The sequence below is a fragment of the Drosophila rhopaloa genome, unplaced genomic scaffold (genome assembly GCF_018152115.1).
Source record: "Drosophila rhopaloa isolate 14029-0021.01 unplaced genomic scaffold, ASM1815211v1 contig_115, whole genome shotgun sequence".
In the NCBI taxonomy this organism is placed as follows: domain Eukaryota; kingdom Metazoa; phylum Arthropoda; class Insecta; order Diptera; family Drosophilidae; genus Drosophila; species Drosophila rhopaloa.
The window spans coordinates 19,578,383-19,595,397 of record NW_025334990.1 but is presented as its reverse complement, the minus strand read 5'-3'; the positions used below and the strand labels follow the sequence as shown (position 1 = coordinate 19,595,397).

The 17,015-nt window shown below is 46.1% G+C and overlaps 1 protein-coding gene across 1 annotated transcript; it reads right to left on the bottom strand.

Annotated features, from left to right (window-relative positions):
- Positions 1 to 10,674: 10,674 nt before the first annotated feature.
- Positions 10,675 to 13,317, bottom strand: LOC108043186 (protein gooseberry). The gene is made up of 2 exons (XM_017121759.1): positions 13,094 to 13,317; positions 10,675 to 12,050 (listed from the first exon to the last, which is right to left on the bottom strand). The coding sequence occupies exons 1-2, from the start codon at positions 13,146 to 13,148 to the stop codon at positions 10,810 to 10,812; spliced, it is 1,296 nt and encodes a 431-aa protein (XP_016977248.1). The 5' UTR covers positions 13,149 to 13,317; the 3' UTR covers positions 10,675 to 10,809.
- Positions 13,318 to 17,015: the final 3,698 nt, after the last annotated feature.

Sequence of the window (17,015 nt, the reverse complement as noted above, 5' to 3'; positions counted from 1 at the left end):
CTATGTTGCTTGAGTGGACGATTATTTAGGGGAGAGGGCATGGTGATTCCCGCTGCTCCATGGAGCTCATTCGGTACTCGCTTACCGATGAGGGGGCGAATTCCATTAGGGATTTGCGCGTGTGCCTTGAGCAAGGAGAAGGAATGCAAAACACGGTCGATCCCAGCCAAGTGATACGTTACCGGGCTTCGAGCTGGCCAGGGCAGACAGCCAGGCAGCAACAGAGCCCTGGCCACTGACAACGGACCGCAGGTCTCAAATCGACAGCTCAGGGGAGATCCACATTTTGATCCCACCTAAGGCGAGAAGCGAGAAAAATAGAGCACAAGTTATAAGGAAGCCCAGCGGTTGAAGTCGCCGCAGCCCAAGACAGCTAATAAGAATTCATCATGTGCCGCCCCAGTGAGCAGCGGGGGGAGAACTCTTCAGGGGGGTAGGCAAGACAGGGGGCCGGCTTCGTCTGCACGCGCCGTAATTGCAACGCAACAGGAGGGCTCGGATGCCTGGACCAGGAGCCCCAGCTTCGAAGCCGTTCGATGTTTATAAACTTAAAGTCCGTAATCACATTAGCCCTGGCTTTGCTGCCCAAACTGCTGCAGCTTTATCACCTGAGCCCCGCACCGCTTCTCCAGCTCCGCCGACTCCGCGTCTCCTCCTCTCCTCCTCGTCATGCCTACTCCTCTGGTTCCGCGATCGCGATCGATGACAGCACGTACGAGTCTGGGTGCCCCTTTTCGAGATTGGAGGCACGGCCGCGTTGTGTTTCTTGTGAGCTCTGGGCACAAGGGGCGTGTCCAAGGTGGGCGTTGTACTGAGCATTCATGATAAAATTATTATATTGTTGGAGGGCCGCCGTTTTATAGCCGTTCTAAAGCCGTGGCAGGAACTAAACAGAAAATGAGTTCGTCCCTCGCGCTTACATTCCGTAACTCTGTCACGATTTCTAACAAAGACGGTGAGAATTGGAGTCATAATATTAAATAAATAACAATATGAATATTTTATTTAAATTTAAGACTTAAATAAAACCTTCTTTTGCAGCTTAGTATAGCGCTTGAGCGCTAGATGTCGCCAAAAACTCTGTGGAAACTCTGTAGAATGTATGTATAATCGTAAGGTAAATTAAATTCGTGTAAAATTAAAATGGTACTTCCAATGCGACAAAGAGTTTTTGATCTGATTAGAATTGTTAGATAATAATTAACGGCGGCATAGAAAAATGGAAAGTGCAGAACCTAAGAAACTTTTCGCACCCAGCTTTATGACAATATTCAATTTTGATATTTTATTAAATTTAGTTGGATACATTTACAATTAGTATTCTGCTCCTAAGGGTTAATAAACATTAAACCAAATTCAAGATTAATATTTGATTGACTTATTTTACCAATTAAATAAATTGCCAAAAATAATTCTTAAAAATAAACTTAAATAAATAAATGTTTAATCGTTTTCAAGGCACGTGGGGGTTAAGAAGACAATTATAAATTAAAAGCGTCAGTACTCAAAATTGTTTTAAAATTTATCAACCAATCCTGATGTAATCAATAGATGATCAAAATCATGTCTTGGACCCGCCCGCGAAATTTCTCTCGTCGGGCTGCAGGCTATAAATAAATAGGCACACGACAAAAACAATGCACTGAGCTAATGTGGCAAGTAGGAGGCGATGGCATTTAGGCGAAACCAATCGGCCAGCCGGCAGATGTGGTTCTGGTCTCCTTTATCAGATCGTTGATGGCTCAAACCCAGGTCAGTCTACAATGCGATCACCCGGGCCGTCGATAATCTGCTGTAAATGAGTAACACGAAGCAATGGAAATCATGGCAGCTATTGACGATCCTGCATATGCTCCATGAATCCGCTCTCCCAATCGGAACTAATTGGGAATAATAAAATTTTTGTTCAACCCTCATACGAATTTTCAAGGTAAGTATAATCATAGAGCAAGCCATGGTCAAGGATTAGGAATAGAATTTTATTGCCAATATTACGTAGACTGATCATGGCTCACGTGACAGGAAGACCGCTACTAGGATCAAGAAGAGGACAGCAAAAAAATGGCGATTCGATGCGCCAGCTTGTCATGTTTGTCGATCGTCCCCGACTGCCCTCTCGGAGACTCAAACTGGATCTGCCAGTGGGTGTGGTGACACCATTGTGAATGTCTACCTTGTGCTGTCTCACTCACGTCCACAGATTTGGTTAAACCTATACATATTAAAAACCAAAACTCGTTGATGTTTTCGAATTTGTCCATCAAATAAAAGCCGCGAGTTTCTATCTTGGCTAAAATACGACGCACAGGCAAAAGAATCACTGTTTTGTGCTTTGTTTTATGTGGAGGAGACTAAAAATCTCTAGCTGTATCTCCAAGATTACAAATCCTAGAAATGATAAGCTGAAGCTCATCTTTCACACCAGTTGCCCGCACGAAATTCCAAATTAAGTGATGTAAAATTGACAAAAGATTGAAGAAGCCACCTCCCTAGAAAAATGTTAATACACATGAATATATTTATTAGTAGAAGTCATAAATTGACGGCGCTTTGTCGTCGCTATCCAGAGCAGTTGAGGTGCCGGCAGCGGCACCGTGGAATGGGGAGACGAGTTGGCGTAATTAATCGCCAATCCATAATCCATAATTTTGGAATCTGGGGTTATCTACGTCTCCGTCTCCGTATTCCCCTCCTCCGGATTCTTCTTTTCCGAATTTCCTTGTGTTTGTAATGTACATTCTCAACAAGGTACGATTCCTTCAACCATTCGGCATCCCAGCTACAATAATTTTCTCTTTTGTTCTCGTTTAATAAACGTTCGTATATGCTTTCGTTTAATAAGGTTGTTTCAATTGTAATATCCAAATTTGATATCTGTATTGGCAATGGGATGCACTTAACTTAAGACTTTCTACAAGCGCCCAACTTCCGCCTCTTGTGGTGGATCAAAATAGATCGGCGGACAACCCAACTTCATAGCCATATTCCTTCTGAATATGATGTACTTCGTCTTGTTGTTGTGAGTGATTCATATGCCGGTGGGCTCTTTGGGCAACCTTTCCTAGGTGCCTTTTTCGTTGCGTTAGACCTGTTGAGATAGCGATCGTGTCGATTGCTCGCTGATATAAATATAAATGGGCGAGTATTGCGCTGATTTGTCGGCTCAACTACAAAGCGAAGACTAACGGCAATTCAGATTAGCATTTTCGATTCTCCACCGCGATCTTAATCTTTTAAGCCCGACCGCTTAGCAATTTATCTTTTGCACTTTACTGTGCTCTCAAAAAACGTACCTTTCAGTGATTTCAGGGAATTTTCCTCATAGTTTCCGGCTCTTGACCAGTTCATTCACAAGTTGCAAATCTGCTCAAGCTGATCGAAAAGTTAATCTCTAAATTGTCACAAAATCAAAATCTACCAAAATATTTTCAAGACCTGCCTAAGCCCTTTCCCGTAGGCACTCTGGAATTCTCCGAAGTCAGAACAACTATATCCAAAAATCCGCTTATATAGATCAGCACGATCAGCGGACAAAACAAGCGGGCGAAAAAAAACAGAAGAACGGCATGTTGTCAAACGTTGAGTTGGCTCAGCCGCAGGCCAAGATTAAGTTGGGACTTCGCACCCGAGCACGACGATGCGCGGAGATGAAGTCGAGAAGAATGAAGAGCGTGTCAAGGAATCAACCTCTGCCGAAGGCAACGTGGGCGTGTCCGCATTTTGATTGAAATCAAACACAAAAGCAGATTACAATTTATTTATTTGGTCAAGCGTGTGGGAAAAGTCCAGGATAAGGAGCGTCCGCCTTAAGAAAGGATGTGTTCGGGAGTTGCGCGTGTGCAGCAGATTATCCATGTGCACTTGTTACATATCCTTGCAGGAGACCGCAGTCGTAGGGACTTTAAAGACGGCCAAGTTCAAGAGGCGAGGAGATGAACTGATCAGACAGATTCTGACAACCGAAAAGCCGTCGGACACCGGCACTGATCCCGATTGCCTGGTCTGGAATAAATGCGGATTAGTTTCCCGAGAGGGTGCTAAGTCGAGTAAACGCCTACACGGCCAAAAGTCATGTCATGTTGGGCCAAAAAGGATTTGCCCTACCACTGACACAATTTCTTTTACCCTTGTCTGTGTACAGTTGTTGCTGCGGGATAAAATCAAGGCCTCCCCTTGATCCTTGCATTTAAAAAGCACTGGGCACGGTTTGACAATATTTATTAGTTTTTATTGGATTTTCAGCTTAGGCTTAGAGCAATGCGCAATTTTGCAAGTGAATCTTTAAACTAAGAAGCTGGAAAATGAACGGTCCACCTCCAGTGACTTTCCATGTCACCTCCTTGGGTGAAACAAATTCAACTTGGTCATGGGGTATTAATTTGTGCAGTTTCATTACCAGTGCAGATCATCTTGTAGTCGCATTTTTTGCTTTTTGTCAAATTATCAATGATCAGGCGTCTAATCCGGAAAGGATAAGGATAGTGTGGACTCCCAGTTAGCAGTGGAATGTGTGGCAAATCGTAATTACCAATTTCCTTATTAGAGACTATGCTCAGGACTAGATTAGTATGCAATTATACAGAATAGGTTTATGTTTAATATCTCACTATCCGAATTTTAGACGGCTCACGTATATATGTATTTTATAGTTAAATACTTATTCTCAAATGCTAGTAAGACTTATTAGAGATCATCAGAGTAGAAATGGCCGCCGTTTTCATGACTTCCCTTTTTGGCAAGAACTATTGCAAATCATGATGGCTGCCGCGGAGAGAAGAGGAAGTGTGGATTGTTCAACCCCCAAAGAAAAGGGACGTTGAGCTCGGAGCAACTTCAGCCTGGGCTCGGTCACACCAAGCGTTTATAACCACCAAAAGCAAACATCCACCGAGCATTTCGAAATAAGCGTGAAAATAATCCATCTTTCCGCTAAGCAAGCTGCAGTCCGCTCCCGTCACCTCGCCCCTTCTGACACTTGGGCGCACGGCCTGCCTCGACCTCCCTTCGGAATAGTCGCCTTTCATGGCCAGGATCAGGATCAGGGCAGGGCAGCTGCCGTGGAGAGAATGGCAGCGAAAAAAGTGTCAAAAAATGTTTCATTTTAGATCTGTTGAAAAATAATGGTCCTGTCTTTGTCTTTTTCCCGTGATTTCTGCACGCTTCACGCCAATTTGCGCGCTTATCAACTGGGAGATGGTGGTGGTGTTGCTGCTGTGCCCATACGCAAACCCATACCACACTCATACCAAAACCCATTCCCACTTCCCTTTGCTACGATCCCGGGTCTGTATGCAATCCTAGTTTTCCGATAGGGACTGGCCTCAACTGCTGCATCCTTTCGCATATTGTTCACATTCGTCCTTCCTCTCCTGACATGGGAATCACTTCCGATGGCGCGGAATATAATTCATTTGAATGATTGGGTTGTTTGTATAGACTGCAGATGCGGGGACGGCAGAAGGGGAGGAGCTGAGCTCTGCTAGCCGTGGAAATTAGTTTTTCCTTTCGTTCACAGAGACATGTATGCAAGCGAAATTGCGTTGTTCAGAAACATGGACATTAAAAGAGCAAAAGCCCTAGCTTTTTAGGGAAATTTTGTGAATAAATTCCAGACGAGAAAACTGCTGCTTGACCACAACCTTCGCTTGGGACAGAGCTTTGCAGGTACAAGAGACTTTGTAAATTGTTCAAATTACAAACAATTGACATAACAACTAACGCTTGTCTCGCTTTTTGTTCCGATAGAAAAGCAGGCGAAGAAAACTGTAAACGAATCTACGAACCTAAGTATTCGAGTCCGACTCGGTAGAAGCACAATAAGGCTACAATTACAATTACAAATGCCAGTTGGGTCGGCGAAAGATCAAAGCAAAGCACAAAGCTATGCAGGCTAGGAAATAACAGATACAAACGTTGCCAGCGTGCACAATAACAATGGCAATAAAGATAAAAATAATAAAATATAAGCCAAGGAAAAATAGTGTACCGAAAATGGCACAGACTCAACGGCAACAAGAAGCATTGTATACCATCTCCATTGCAGCACCCAAGCCAAACGGAGTTCATCGCCAACTTTCCCAAGCAGTTCGAGTATGCAAATATATCGCCGGCTGGCTAGTTGCCTGATGGATGGTACAGCCAATGTTCCATGAGTCATCCGCCCTGGTGGCCGCTTCCTCGATCCCGCAAGCTGAGAGCAGGTACGACACCAAAGCTACGGTTTGATCACAAGTTGAGCGTAAAATATGCTAAAGATCATCGGGTGTCAGTGACTGTGTGTGCCGGCAAATGAGCGTAAAAAGATCAAAGAATCTTCGCGCGCTGTGCCAAGTCCGACCGGCAGTCCTCTCCACCCTGGCCACGGTCCGGTCCGGTCCGGCCTCGATCCCATCCCCTCTGATCACCTGGGACATCTTCTGCCATCGCACGCTGCATGGATACTAACTACGTGCGCGCATTTTGTAAAATAACATTCAATTTGTGGAACCTGATCAAACCATTACAGCAGGCCCAGATCGGTGATCGCAGATCGCAGATCGCCCTTCGATGATCATCAAAAAGCCTGCCTTAATAAATAATCAAAGTACTCCGTTGTAATCACATTTCTGCGATCCACATTTCCAAATCCCTCGACTGACGTTTGCGCATATTTTTACGCTTGCTTAAAACGACCGAGTGCCGGGCACAAAGACTGCCGACGGCTCCACCGCTGCCCCCGCCCCGAACTTGGTTCAAACTGCCACCATCGGAGATGGAAATTACACGTTCCAGGCCCCTCTGATGATTTCTGCAATTGCTGGCCAGGCATCGGCGGCAATAACAACAATTTGTTCGCATAGCCGGTGCAGACAGCCTGGCTGCTGCCGCTTCATCGCTGGTCCAATTGGTCCGAGTCGGCATCGACATCGGCATCGGCATCGAAATCAGCTCGCAGCTGCATTGCCATTACTCAGCCGATCTTTGGGCTCCTCCCGGTCTGGAGGGGTCCCTTATTGAATTATAATGTTATTTAGTTGCGGCTGCCGCTGCAGCTCCTCGATCGACGTCATCGACTGTGGATTGCAGACTTTGTGGAAGCGATCGTCGCCTGGGGCCTTGGAGCTTTGGAACATCGATGGGGCTGCTTTCAGTGGCGTATGAAGACATTGTAGGAGGCATATGATTAGATGGATTATAAGTGCCGGCATCAAGTGCATAACCAGAAATGTTGATTCCTCACCTGTCAAAGGGTCCTTAATACAGACACAATCGCATCTCGCTCAGTGTCGAGAATACTGTTGGTAAAAAGCTTACATGCGTAAGTCAAACACCCGGCGAGTCGATCAATAATTCATGCGTAATTGCCTTACAGCGGTTTTGGATGAAAAGGGCACGCGAGAGCCAGCAAAGTGGAACCCTCCCAGGGGAAGACGAACCGCATCCAAATGTTGTGCGATGGCAAAACCAGCCCTCTCATTACCACACAGCGATCCAAAAACAACACAGAGATACGCTCTAAATTTGCGTTACGTAACGGAATTTAAAGCGTTCCTTATCAGATTGGTTTTGATGTTTTATCAACGCTCGCTGCTCACCGCTTCCATGAACATGAACATAAACATGAGCCTGAACGGTTGTTGTTGCTCCTCGGCTGTGCTGTTTAATACGTATATAATTTTTAATGAATATATGATAAATATTTTTTGGCGTGCGGCTCGAAACAAGCGAATGAGTGTGTGAAAAATTAGCGGAAAATGCCCAAAACGTCAACACTTGAACAGTGAATATTAATTCGTCGGCACACGGTTGTTTTGCTCCGGGCTATTGGATTACGTCCTCAGATCGGGGGCAATTAACGGCTGCATTTTCAATTGGATGTAAGTAATTCGGGCGCGGTTTTGTCGACACCATATAGATCGAAAACTATAATGATTCCCACCTAATTCGCATTATCCCACCTCGTTCGCGATGGTGCCCTGCGATCATCAATCAAAAGACAGGATACCGTCGCTAAACGAACCTAAAGTGAATACAGCTACCAGAGCTACCTTCAGTCAAATTGGCCACACAGGAAGTCTGCGTTGAGATGAAGAGGCCACAAAATTCGCATGGTACCGACTCCAACTCAAAGAGACTGGGTCCGTCTATCAAAAACGCATAAATCACGGAATTCTTTTCTGTGTCGGAAAGGCCTTTCAACAGCCTTGTCAAATGAGCCGCTGCGGAACTCGCACTCGGACTTGTATCTCAGCTCTCAACTGGCCACCCAAATTAAATTTGTTTAAAAATATCGAAGTTGGTGGCCCAGGACCCAGCCCAGGATAAGAGCAGTCAGGACAAACGAAGCCGCAGGCTACTGTATGGCATGGAATGACAAAGTGGAAACAGGCAAATGCCTTGGGCAGGAAAGAAGTCCCCAGGACAAGATGTGCGATCAATTATGATTGTCACAGTTGACACACATTATCGCCCTCGCAAAGTTCCCGAACCTGTCGTCGTGGCAGGCAGGGTCCGGCGATATGAGCTAATTGATGTTTTCATTTGGGCACCCTGACGGCCGGAGAACGTTTTCATTCTAGGTGGTAAGTACGACGCCCGCTGAGCACACATAATTGAGAGCAGCGGGAAGGACCTGAAGAAAGACACCGATCGCCGGGGTCCGAGATGGGCTACCTACGACTGTACCAGCAGCATCGCCCAAGATTCCGAAACTACTACTACCGTAACTAGGGCATGGGGAGATGCCTGGCCGGACAAGTATGAGTCCTTCCCTCCCTCGCTGTCATTTTGTCAATGGCTTTGTTTCGGGTCCTCTCATCTTTGGCCAGGCCCACATTTTGGCGGCATCTTGAAAGTCCTGCCTCAGTGACGTTGGTGGTCGCAGGATTCCACTGCTCATATTTTGCGCATCTTCTTTGTCGACTGCTCTATTTTACTGCGGTGTGTGTGGGTCCCTGGACAATGCACAGCTCCTAAATTATTTTCGTATTATCGAATCTGCAGTACGTGTTTGTCGTTTTTGTCTCTAATTGTTTAATTGTCAGATCATGAGTCGGCTTGTTGTCTGGATATGTCACGAGAGCGCCTTCATCCAGACCCCGTCCACCTCCATGCACGTTACAAGGCTAAGAGGGATATTTGGGCGATCGACATGTTAGTACATTGTACATTGTCAACTTGTTATTAAGGGGAACAGTATCTGTACTATTTTGAGGGATTAGTTGCTTGTGCTCGTGAACCTGTTAGGTAGTGCCTGCCGCTGGGACATGACCAAAAAAGGCCATGTGTGTGGTCCTGAACCTTAGAGACAATGCTGTTAGTTTAATGGAGTGTGAGAGGTTTGTCTTCATTGTGCGCTTTTTTATAATGGGATATACATTTAATGTCGATAAGAAATAGTATTTAGAGATAATATCCACTAACATACAGATATAGTGAAACTCCATTCTCAGAAAAAAGGAAAATATAGTATATTTCATATTCTTCAGCTTTATGAAACACTGCCGATGGTTTTATTAATATGGTTTTATATTTCACATTATTTTTTGTTCTACCTTTTGAAAGTGTTCCGAAATGGTTAAGAAATATTCAAATTTATCCGATTGTTTGGATGAAATATTATCGATCTGATTTTTGATATTGGCCATATAAAACATATATTTAAAAACACAATTGTTAAGGTTTTTTTTTGTAATTGTGCCAAAATAAGACGCACAGCCAAGAAAATTACTGTTTTGTGCAGCTGAGAGCCTAAACAATCAATTCCAAGTTGATTTGGAAAAATTTTTTTTTAACCGATTTTCGCATTTTTCAATAGGGGTAACACTATAATTTTTGGGAAAAAACTGGCCCAAAATAAAATTTTTTTACTGAGAATACCAATGGATTGGAAATTTTATACCGAATCCAACGAGGTATGACATTCCAAGATCTGACCATTATTTTCAAGGGTTTTGATAAAAAAACCAAAAAATTTAGATGATTTTTTCCGGATATTGGTCATTAAAAACCTATATGTGAACACACATTTTTGAAGTGTTTTTAGTTGTAACTTTAACCAAAAAGGCCGCACAGCCAAGATAATGACTGTTTTGTGCTGCTGAAAACCTATACAATCAATTCCAGGTTGATTTGTTAGAATTTATTTTTTAACCGATTTTCGCATTTTTCATAAGGGGCAACACTATAATTTTTGGCGAAAACTGGCCCAAAAAAAAATTTTTAGCTGAGAATACCAATGGATTGGAAAACACAAATTTTTTTAAGGGTTTTTTGTTGTAACTTTCCCAAAATAATACGCACGGCAAACAGAATGATTGTTTTGTGCAGCTGAAAACTAATATAATAAATTCCAGGTTGATTTGGTAAAATGTAATTCATTTTTGGGTTTTGATCAAATCTTAGAATCTAGTGGAATTGTTCTGTATTTTGGCAATACAAAAAATGTATTCCCGATTGATGAAACTTTTTCACACTATATTCTTGAAATATTCTGCATTATTTATTTATGTTAATAAACAATGAAGTTATGTCGATTAAATTATTCCCGGACATGTTGGGAAAGTTTCATCCAGATAGCTTCAAAACAAAATGAAAAGCCCCTTTTCAAATGTGTTGTGAACCACGTCATAATAAAACAAAATGTTAATATTTTAATTTTATATTTAAAATTTTATTTTTTTGATTATCGCTCTTTCATCTTACATCTATTAAGAACACAAGTCCCAAAATATGATTTAAAATAATTTTAAACAGTCTTAAGGTCTTAAGATATCGACTTATTGCTAACATTAAAGTACGAAACGCTTAAAAAGTTAACTTCCCATCGGCTTAGAATCCGAAGTAGGGATAGGATGGAGCAGTGGGCATCATTGTGCTCTTCTGGTCGACCTGATGATGGTAGGCGCCAACGTGGTTGGCTGCGGCAGCGGTGGGGGGGAAGAAGGATCCGGCAAAGTTGTAGCTGTCCCACGTAGAGGGGTGGTGGGAGCCCGAGGCGGCAGCGGATGCAAACTGGGACCGGAGCTGCTCCGCCGAAGTGGCAGCAGCCGGGGGCATGGTGTAGGCTGCCGATCCGGTGGACGGGTAGGCTGCACTGCCCGATCCCACACCGTAGGTGGAGTTCATGAACTCGTGTCCGGCGGCTGGCTGCTGGGCTTGCGTCTGCACGGGACTGTGGGCGGCGGAGCTGCTGCCAGATGTGCTGCTGGCCGGGGACATGGAGGCCAACGAGCCTCCATAGCCGGCGTGGTTCTCGTAGGCCGTTCCCGATGCTGGCCAGGTCTGGGAACCGTACAGTCCCATTCCCATGTTTGGAGCAGGGGCAGAACTGGTGGTGGCAGGGGCACCGTAGGAGGCAGCTGTGGGGGCGAAGCTGGGCACTTGCTGAGTGTTCAGCTGCTTGCGCAGACGAGCACGGCGGTTGGAGAACCAGACCTGGACGCGGGCCTCGGTCAGTCCGGTGCTCTGGGCCAGTTCTTCGCGGGTGTAAACGTCGGGGTACTGGGTACGGGCGAAAATGCGCTCCAGGGCGTCGATCTGGTCGTTGGAGAAGGTGGTGCGGGAGCGTCTCTGCTTCCTCTTCAGCTGCACACTGGGCTCGGCGTCGTCCTCGCTCTCATCTTCACTACCGGCCGATCCAGATCCTCCGCCGAGGATGCCATCGATGCTGTGGGAGGTTCCCGATCCGGAGGATCCACGCAGCAGGCGCGAAATAGAGCTTACAGATGGGGCATTCTGCTTGTCACAGACCCCGGCTTCGATCAGCTTGGCGCGGATCTCCCAGCTGAAGATGCCGGGCTGCGACTGCTTGAGTTCCTCGATCCTGGACTCGATGTCGGGCGTGGCCACGCGGGGCTTGCTGCCGCCGATCACTCCCGGTCGAATGGAGCCAGTTTCCTGGAAGCGGTTGAGAATCTTCGAGACGCAGCCGTGCGAGACGCGCAACTGGCGGGAGATGACGCAGGGACGAACCCCAGCGGCAGCCATCTCAACGATTTGGCGACGGATGTGATTGGGCAACGGGCGCCCGTTGATGAAGACGCCACCAAGTTGGTTGACGCGACCTTGTCCTGAAAGCAAAAGAGAAAAGGGCATGATAAGTAAATTTGTAAGCCAACTTTTATTCTTTAAGTCCGTCCATTGAAGTCAGATCGTATTACAAAGGTTCAAGTAGGTTTGTTTGCGACCTTGTTTTTGGGTCGATCTTTCAATTAACCTTTTCTCTGTGCTCGATTGAGCGGAAGCAAGTAATCTAGTTAGCCAGCATCGACCACTTCACTGCATTGCACTCGGAACGCACTAAGCTGGATAAGCTCGAGGATCAATTCGCACAATCTTTTGTTGCAGATGGGTACAAACGATTCGATGGCCATTTGTAGACAAAACAAAACGCAAATTGGCAATTTGCGTAGACCTCTTCTAGTTTTCCAGAGAATGGAAAGGCTCTTGCTGGCGGTGGCGGGGAAAAATGCCGATCTCGCCGGGGAACGGAGCTGCGAACGCATCTGCATCCTGGGTTGCCTCATGCAATCAAATCAAACTAATAATCCATAAGCGCTGCAGACGCCCAGCTGTGCCAGCTAACACAAGTGTGTGTATGTGAAAAGGCGGCCCCAAAACAGCCGAAAAGAGAAATAAAACCCAGTCCATGCGCAGGGTCTGTTGTTTGGGGCGCTGACGTTGCTCGGCTACGTGCTACTCAAGACCCCGGCTCGATCGCAGACACTGAGCCGATCCAAGATCAAAGCCCAGCGCCACGAAGCCGCCAGCGAAAGAGACGAGCCGAGACATGAGCTGGCCAGAGCTGGCTGGTCGCGCCAAAAAGTCTGCAAAGTCCGCACTGGAAGCTGGGATGCGATGCGATCCAAGCGATGCGATACGGCTGGCTCTGGGCCTGGCCGGCCGAAAGGCCGATCACAATCAATAAGTCAAAAAGCTGATCATGCTGCCGAACGGGTAATGATCTCTCGTTTGAAAACAGCGGGCGAAAGCGCTGCCCCAAATGATGAGCCAGCTCTTTTCTATGTCCGAGTCTGGCGTTTTGTACTCGTAATTGTGGTAATTGGTAATGCTCGTTGTGGGCTCTGATATACTATCTGTAATCGGTGCTTACCTTGGAAGGGATATCCAGCAAAGTAGGGAGTCATGTTGAGAGCCGAAACAGCCATGTCTTTTTCAGTAATCCGTTGGGGAGATTTTCCGGTGTCAACACTTTTTATTTTCTACGTTTGGTTAACAATCTTCAGAGAGCCCGACAGTTCACAAGTTAGAATACTTATAGGTTTAGACCCAGCTCTGGTAAGGCGAGTGCGCAGTGAATGGTGGTGCTGCTCGTTTGCTTGACAGCTCGAAACTGATTTTGAAACGGTCAGCCGCAAGACTAAAACGAATCCGTGAGATTCTCAGAGCCAAGAAAACGAGTTTTGGTCGGCGGAGAGGCAGTGCGGGCGAGGGTGGAAGTACGGTCTGGCAGCCGGTCCAGGCGAGAGCGAGAGGCGGCGATCGCACGAGAGCGCTGCCGGTGGTTAGAGCAGGGCGGCTGCCTGCCCTGCTCCTGTGTGCTAGAGCAGTGAAGGGAAACGGAAACAAGAGAGAAAACTCAGTGAGTTTTCATAGCATGGCTGCAATTTGGCTTGGCTCCGCCCCCAGAAAACCGAACTGAATGCTCTTTTACATTCCTTTCTGGCGGAGCTAGATTTGGGATAACTCCGAGTGGGCTTAGACTGGCACTCCATTACGATTGTTTATTTTATTTGCGCTTGATTTGGAGTTATGCTTCTTTGGAGCCGGGATCTAAGGTTCGAGGTGGGTGGGTGGTGGCCTTAGGGCCAAGTTGATTGCGCATATCGTATTCATATTATAAATACGATTTCCAACGCCTTCTCAAGTACACTGTTTTCCTGAAACCATATTTTGGTGCGACGCAAAAATAGATTTCCATTATGAAACCCGTAGAAAAGCAAACACTTTTTCCTCTCCATTGAAATGCGTTGAATGAACCGGAGAGGAAAGCAGAATGCAAAAAGTTACTAAGCCCTCAAAATGCGTGACGTTCAGACCTCTCTTCCTTGCTCCACCTTCAACTCGGCCCGGACAGGCTATGACGCGCATTTTATTGCATTCCTATCTGGCTGATAGACGCCTGGCCAAACCAATGGCCTTGGGCTAAATGGGGAATGTCTTGGGGCTCAGGCACCCGTGTCTTGTTTAGTCTGCGGCAAGATTTCCCTTTTTAAACAAGTTCAACCTATTTATTGTTTGTTAATTTGCTTTCGACCGGAAGGGCAACACTGTTATTTTGCGACTTAAACCATCGTAGTTTAACTCAGAGGACACGCTTCATTAAAAGTTCATTTCGCAGCTGTAATTCAATTACTGAGGCAATCCAATCCAGCCGCTGTTTGCCTAAACTAATTAGAAAAGGCCCCATCCCCAAACCAACTCCCAAAATTAATATTCATGAGAAAAAGAGACTCGGAACGACCACTAATATGTGTGGCCGAGTGGGAAGCTGACAAAAACATTTTCGCACGGCCAAAATGGAAGAGAAAAAAGGAAACTCCATTTCCGAGTGCATGACTTTTGGTTAATTTTGTGAGAGTGCTTGGCTAGCTGGCTAGCTGGCGGTGTAAATCAAAGAGGTTTCGGCCATGTTGCGTATACGCCGCGTGTGCGACCATTGAAATTATGCGGCATCATACCCAAGGCAAGGCTGTGGACGTGAACAATATAGACAAAGTTGTTGCCACTGTTGTTGGGAGCAGGCAATTGCCGAGATACTTGCCGAGCGAGCATGTACACATGTCTCCATGTATCTGTGAGATACTTTAAGCGTGGGTGCGTCGCTGAATGTGTGCCATTTGGCAATAATTGTGGGTCTATTGTTTGGTTGGCCGCCACGCTCTGTGTGTGGCTTTGCCGCGAGGCAATCGTTCAATTCGAACGACAACTGAAACTGCTACTGTGCGATTGGCAAAGTTGCCTATGCCGACATCGCCTCAGATGCAGATACCGATATTGATTGTGTGTCAGCGGGAATGATGAATCTGTCTCTATTGAGCATTCAAATGGCAAGTGTGCGGCCTCTGTTTTATCTGCTTAGACTGTTCATGTATTTCACATTCAGCTCCCCTTCATTCAGTTTCGCATTGAGCTGAACCAACTTTTCGAAACACATTATTTGCAGCAAATAAATAGTCCCGACGCCTCAGATGGCCAAATACTTTTCTCTCGTTGACTTTGGCATTTTTGTGGGAATTTTTAATATTTGCTGTAAGCCAGCCGCAAACGGAAGGCACTTCGGGCCAAAGGCAATGTATTTTCCAAGCTGTCGAGCTTCGCAATGCGAGTATCAGTTCAAGTTGGAAAATTCGTTTGCGAACTGGCAGACAAGCGGCCAAGGGAATTAACTTGAGTGATGGCTTTACAATGCTGTGGAATTCAAATTTTTCCCTTGAACCAAAAGCGACAGGCGATTCCAACAAGGCTTCTTTCTAGTGTCGATAAAAGTAGCTCCCCGAAAGCCTTTCTCGTCGGAAATAATTTTTCATAAGCGTCGTACATCTGTGTGTAATGAAGAGACCGCCAAAATACTGAGTTAATGATTTCCAAAGCGCTCCCAATAAATAAACTGAAAAATAACCACTAACGCCCATATGTCAGCTTAGCTAAAAGCCCCTCTGCCCTTACTGCCCGCTCGCCGTAGGCAACAACAACAGCTGCTGGGGCAGTGGCAGTGGCAAGGGCGAAGCGGTGAAACAAGAAAACTAAATTAAAACTCAACCGCAACTGTTTACACAGCAAATGTTACCACAAAGGGGCGGCTTGGCGCACTAAAGCCTCCAAATGACTCCAAACCGAAATCCCAGAGCGAGCTGAGCCGGAAGATGATTAATTAAGGCGGCTACTCGGCAGAGGAGGATCGGGTGAACAGCTCGGACAGTTGGCCGGCGAGGTGAGAAGAGTAATATGTACAAATATATCACTCCTTCGGAACGGTTAAAAACGAATTAATAATGTGTGATCGGAGGCCGCCCCCAAAAAAGTGGAGTGCCAGTTGGCGGATTCAAGAACAAAATCGACTAATTGCGGAGGCAGCCCGGAGGACGTGTCAGCCAATCAGGAGTGTTGTGCGGGCGGCCACGAGCACCTCCTGGATGACGAGGCAAAAGGATGCCTTGCACCCAAGGCCCAAGGACTGCTTGACTCTGGATGGCTGCACAAAGGAGGCCATTGTGTGCATGATCTGTGGTTTCCCTTTCACTCCGCGCAGCTCCGTTTGCAGCGCTTTGTCGGCAAGAGTGTGAACAGAACGGGGGAGGGGTGACCTGAGTTAGGGAGGACACCCAAGCCGCTGGCGGGGTCCGCTATTATCGATGTGTGAATTGCAACAGCCCGCGTCGGCGTTTCGTCGTAAATAATGCGTTTGAGATTCGGTCACAGTCGCTGAAATGTAAGGATTCTTTGAAACCTAAGGGCGAATGGAGACGAAACGTCGAAAATGATCGAGATGAAGATTGAGACCCAGCCTAATTGGCCCCGGCGTAGCGCCTTCGTTTAACGCATTCCTGTTAATTTTGATCTGATCCTTGATTAGCACTCCGCTCGCCTTCTAATAGGGACATTAGGCCAAACTCCTTTGCTTCGTTTCGACCTCCTGGTCGACTCAGCCCTTCGTGTTGTATGGCGTCAAGCCATAAAATTCGTTTAGCACCTGCGCGGCCGTGATCTGAATGTGTGATGTCAATAATCACAATTATAACGCCTGGCCATGTTTTTCAATAAAAGGGATTCGCCGTCGCGATCTACCCTTGAGCTACCTATGAGTTGTGAGCAGCTAAGCTTTTCAGAATATATGCATTTTGGATCCACTTCGATTCCGTCTCCTTTCATCCGTAGCCACGTCCGCGTGGAGAATAATTAATTTATTATCACATTATGATTACAACTAATTTGACATTGAATTATTAGCATGGCCAGACTCTAACCAGATACCGCGGGAAAAATCCCCGAAGTATCATAGACGAAATAATCAC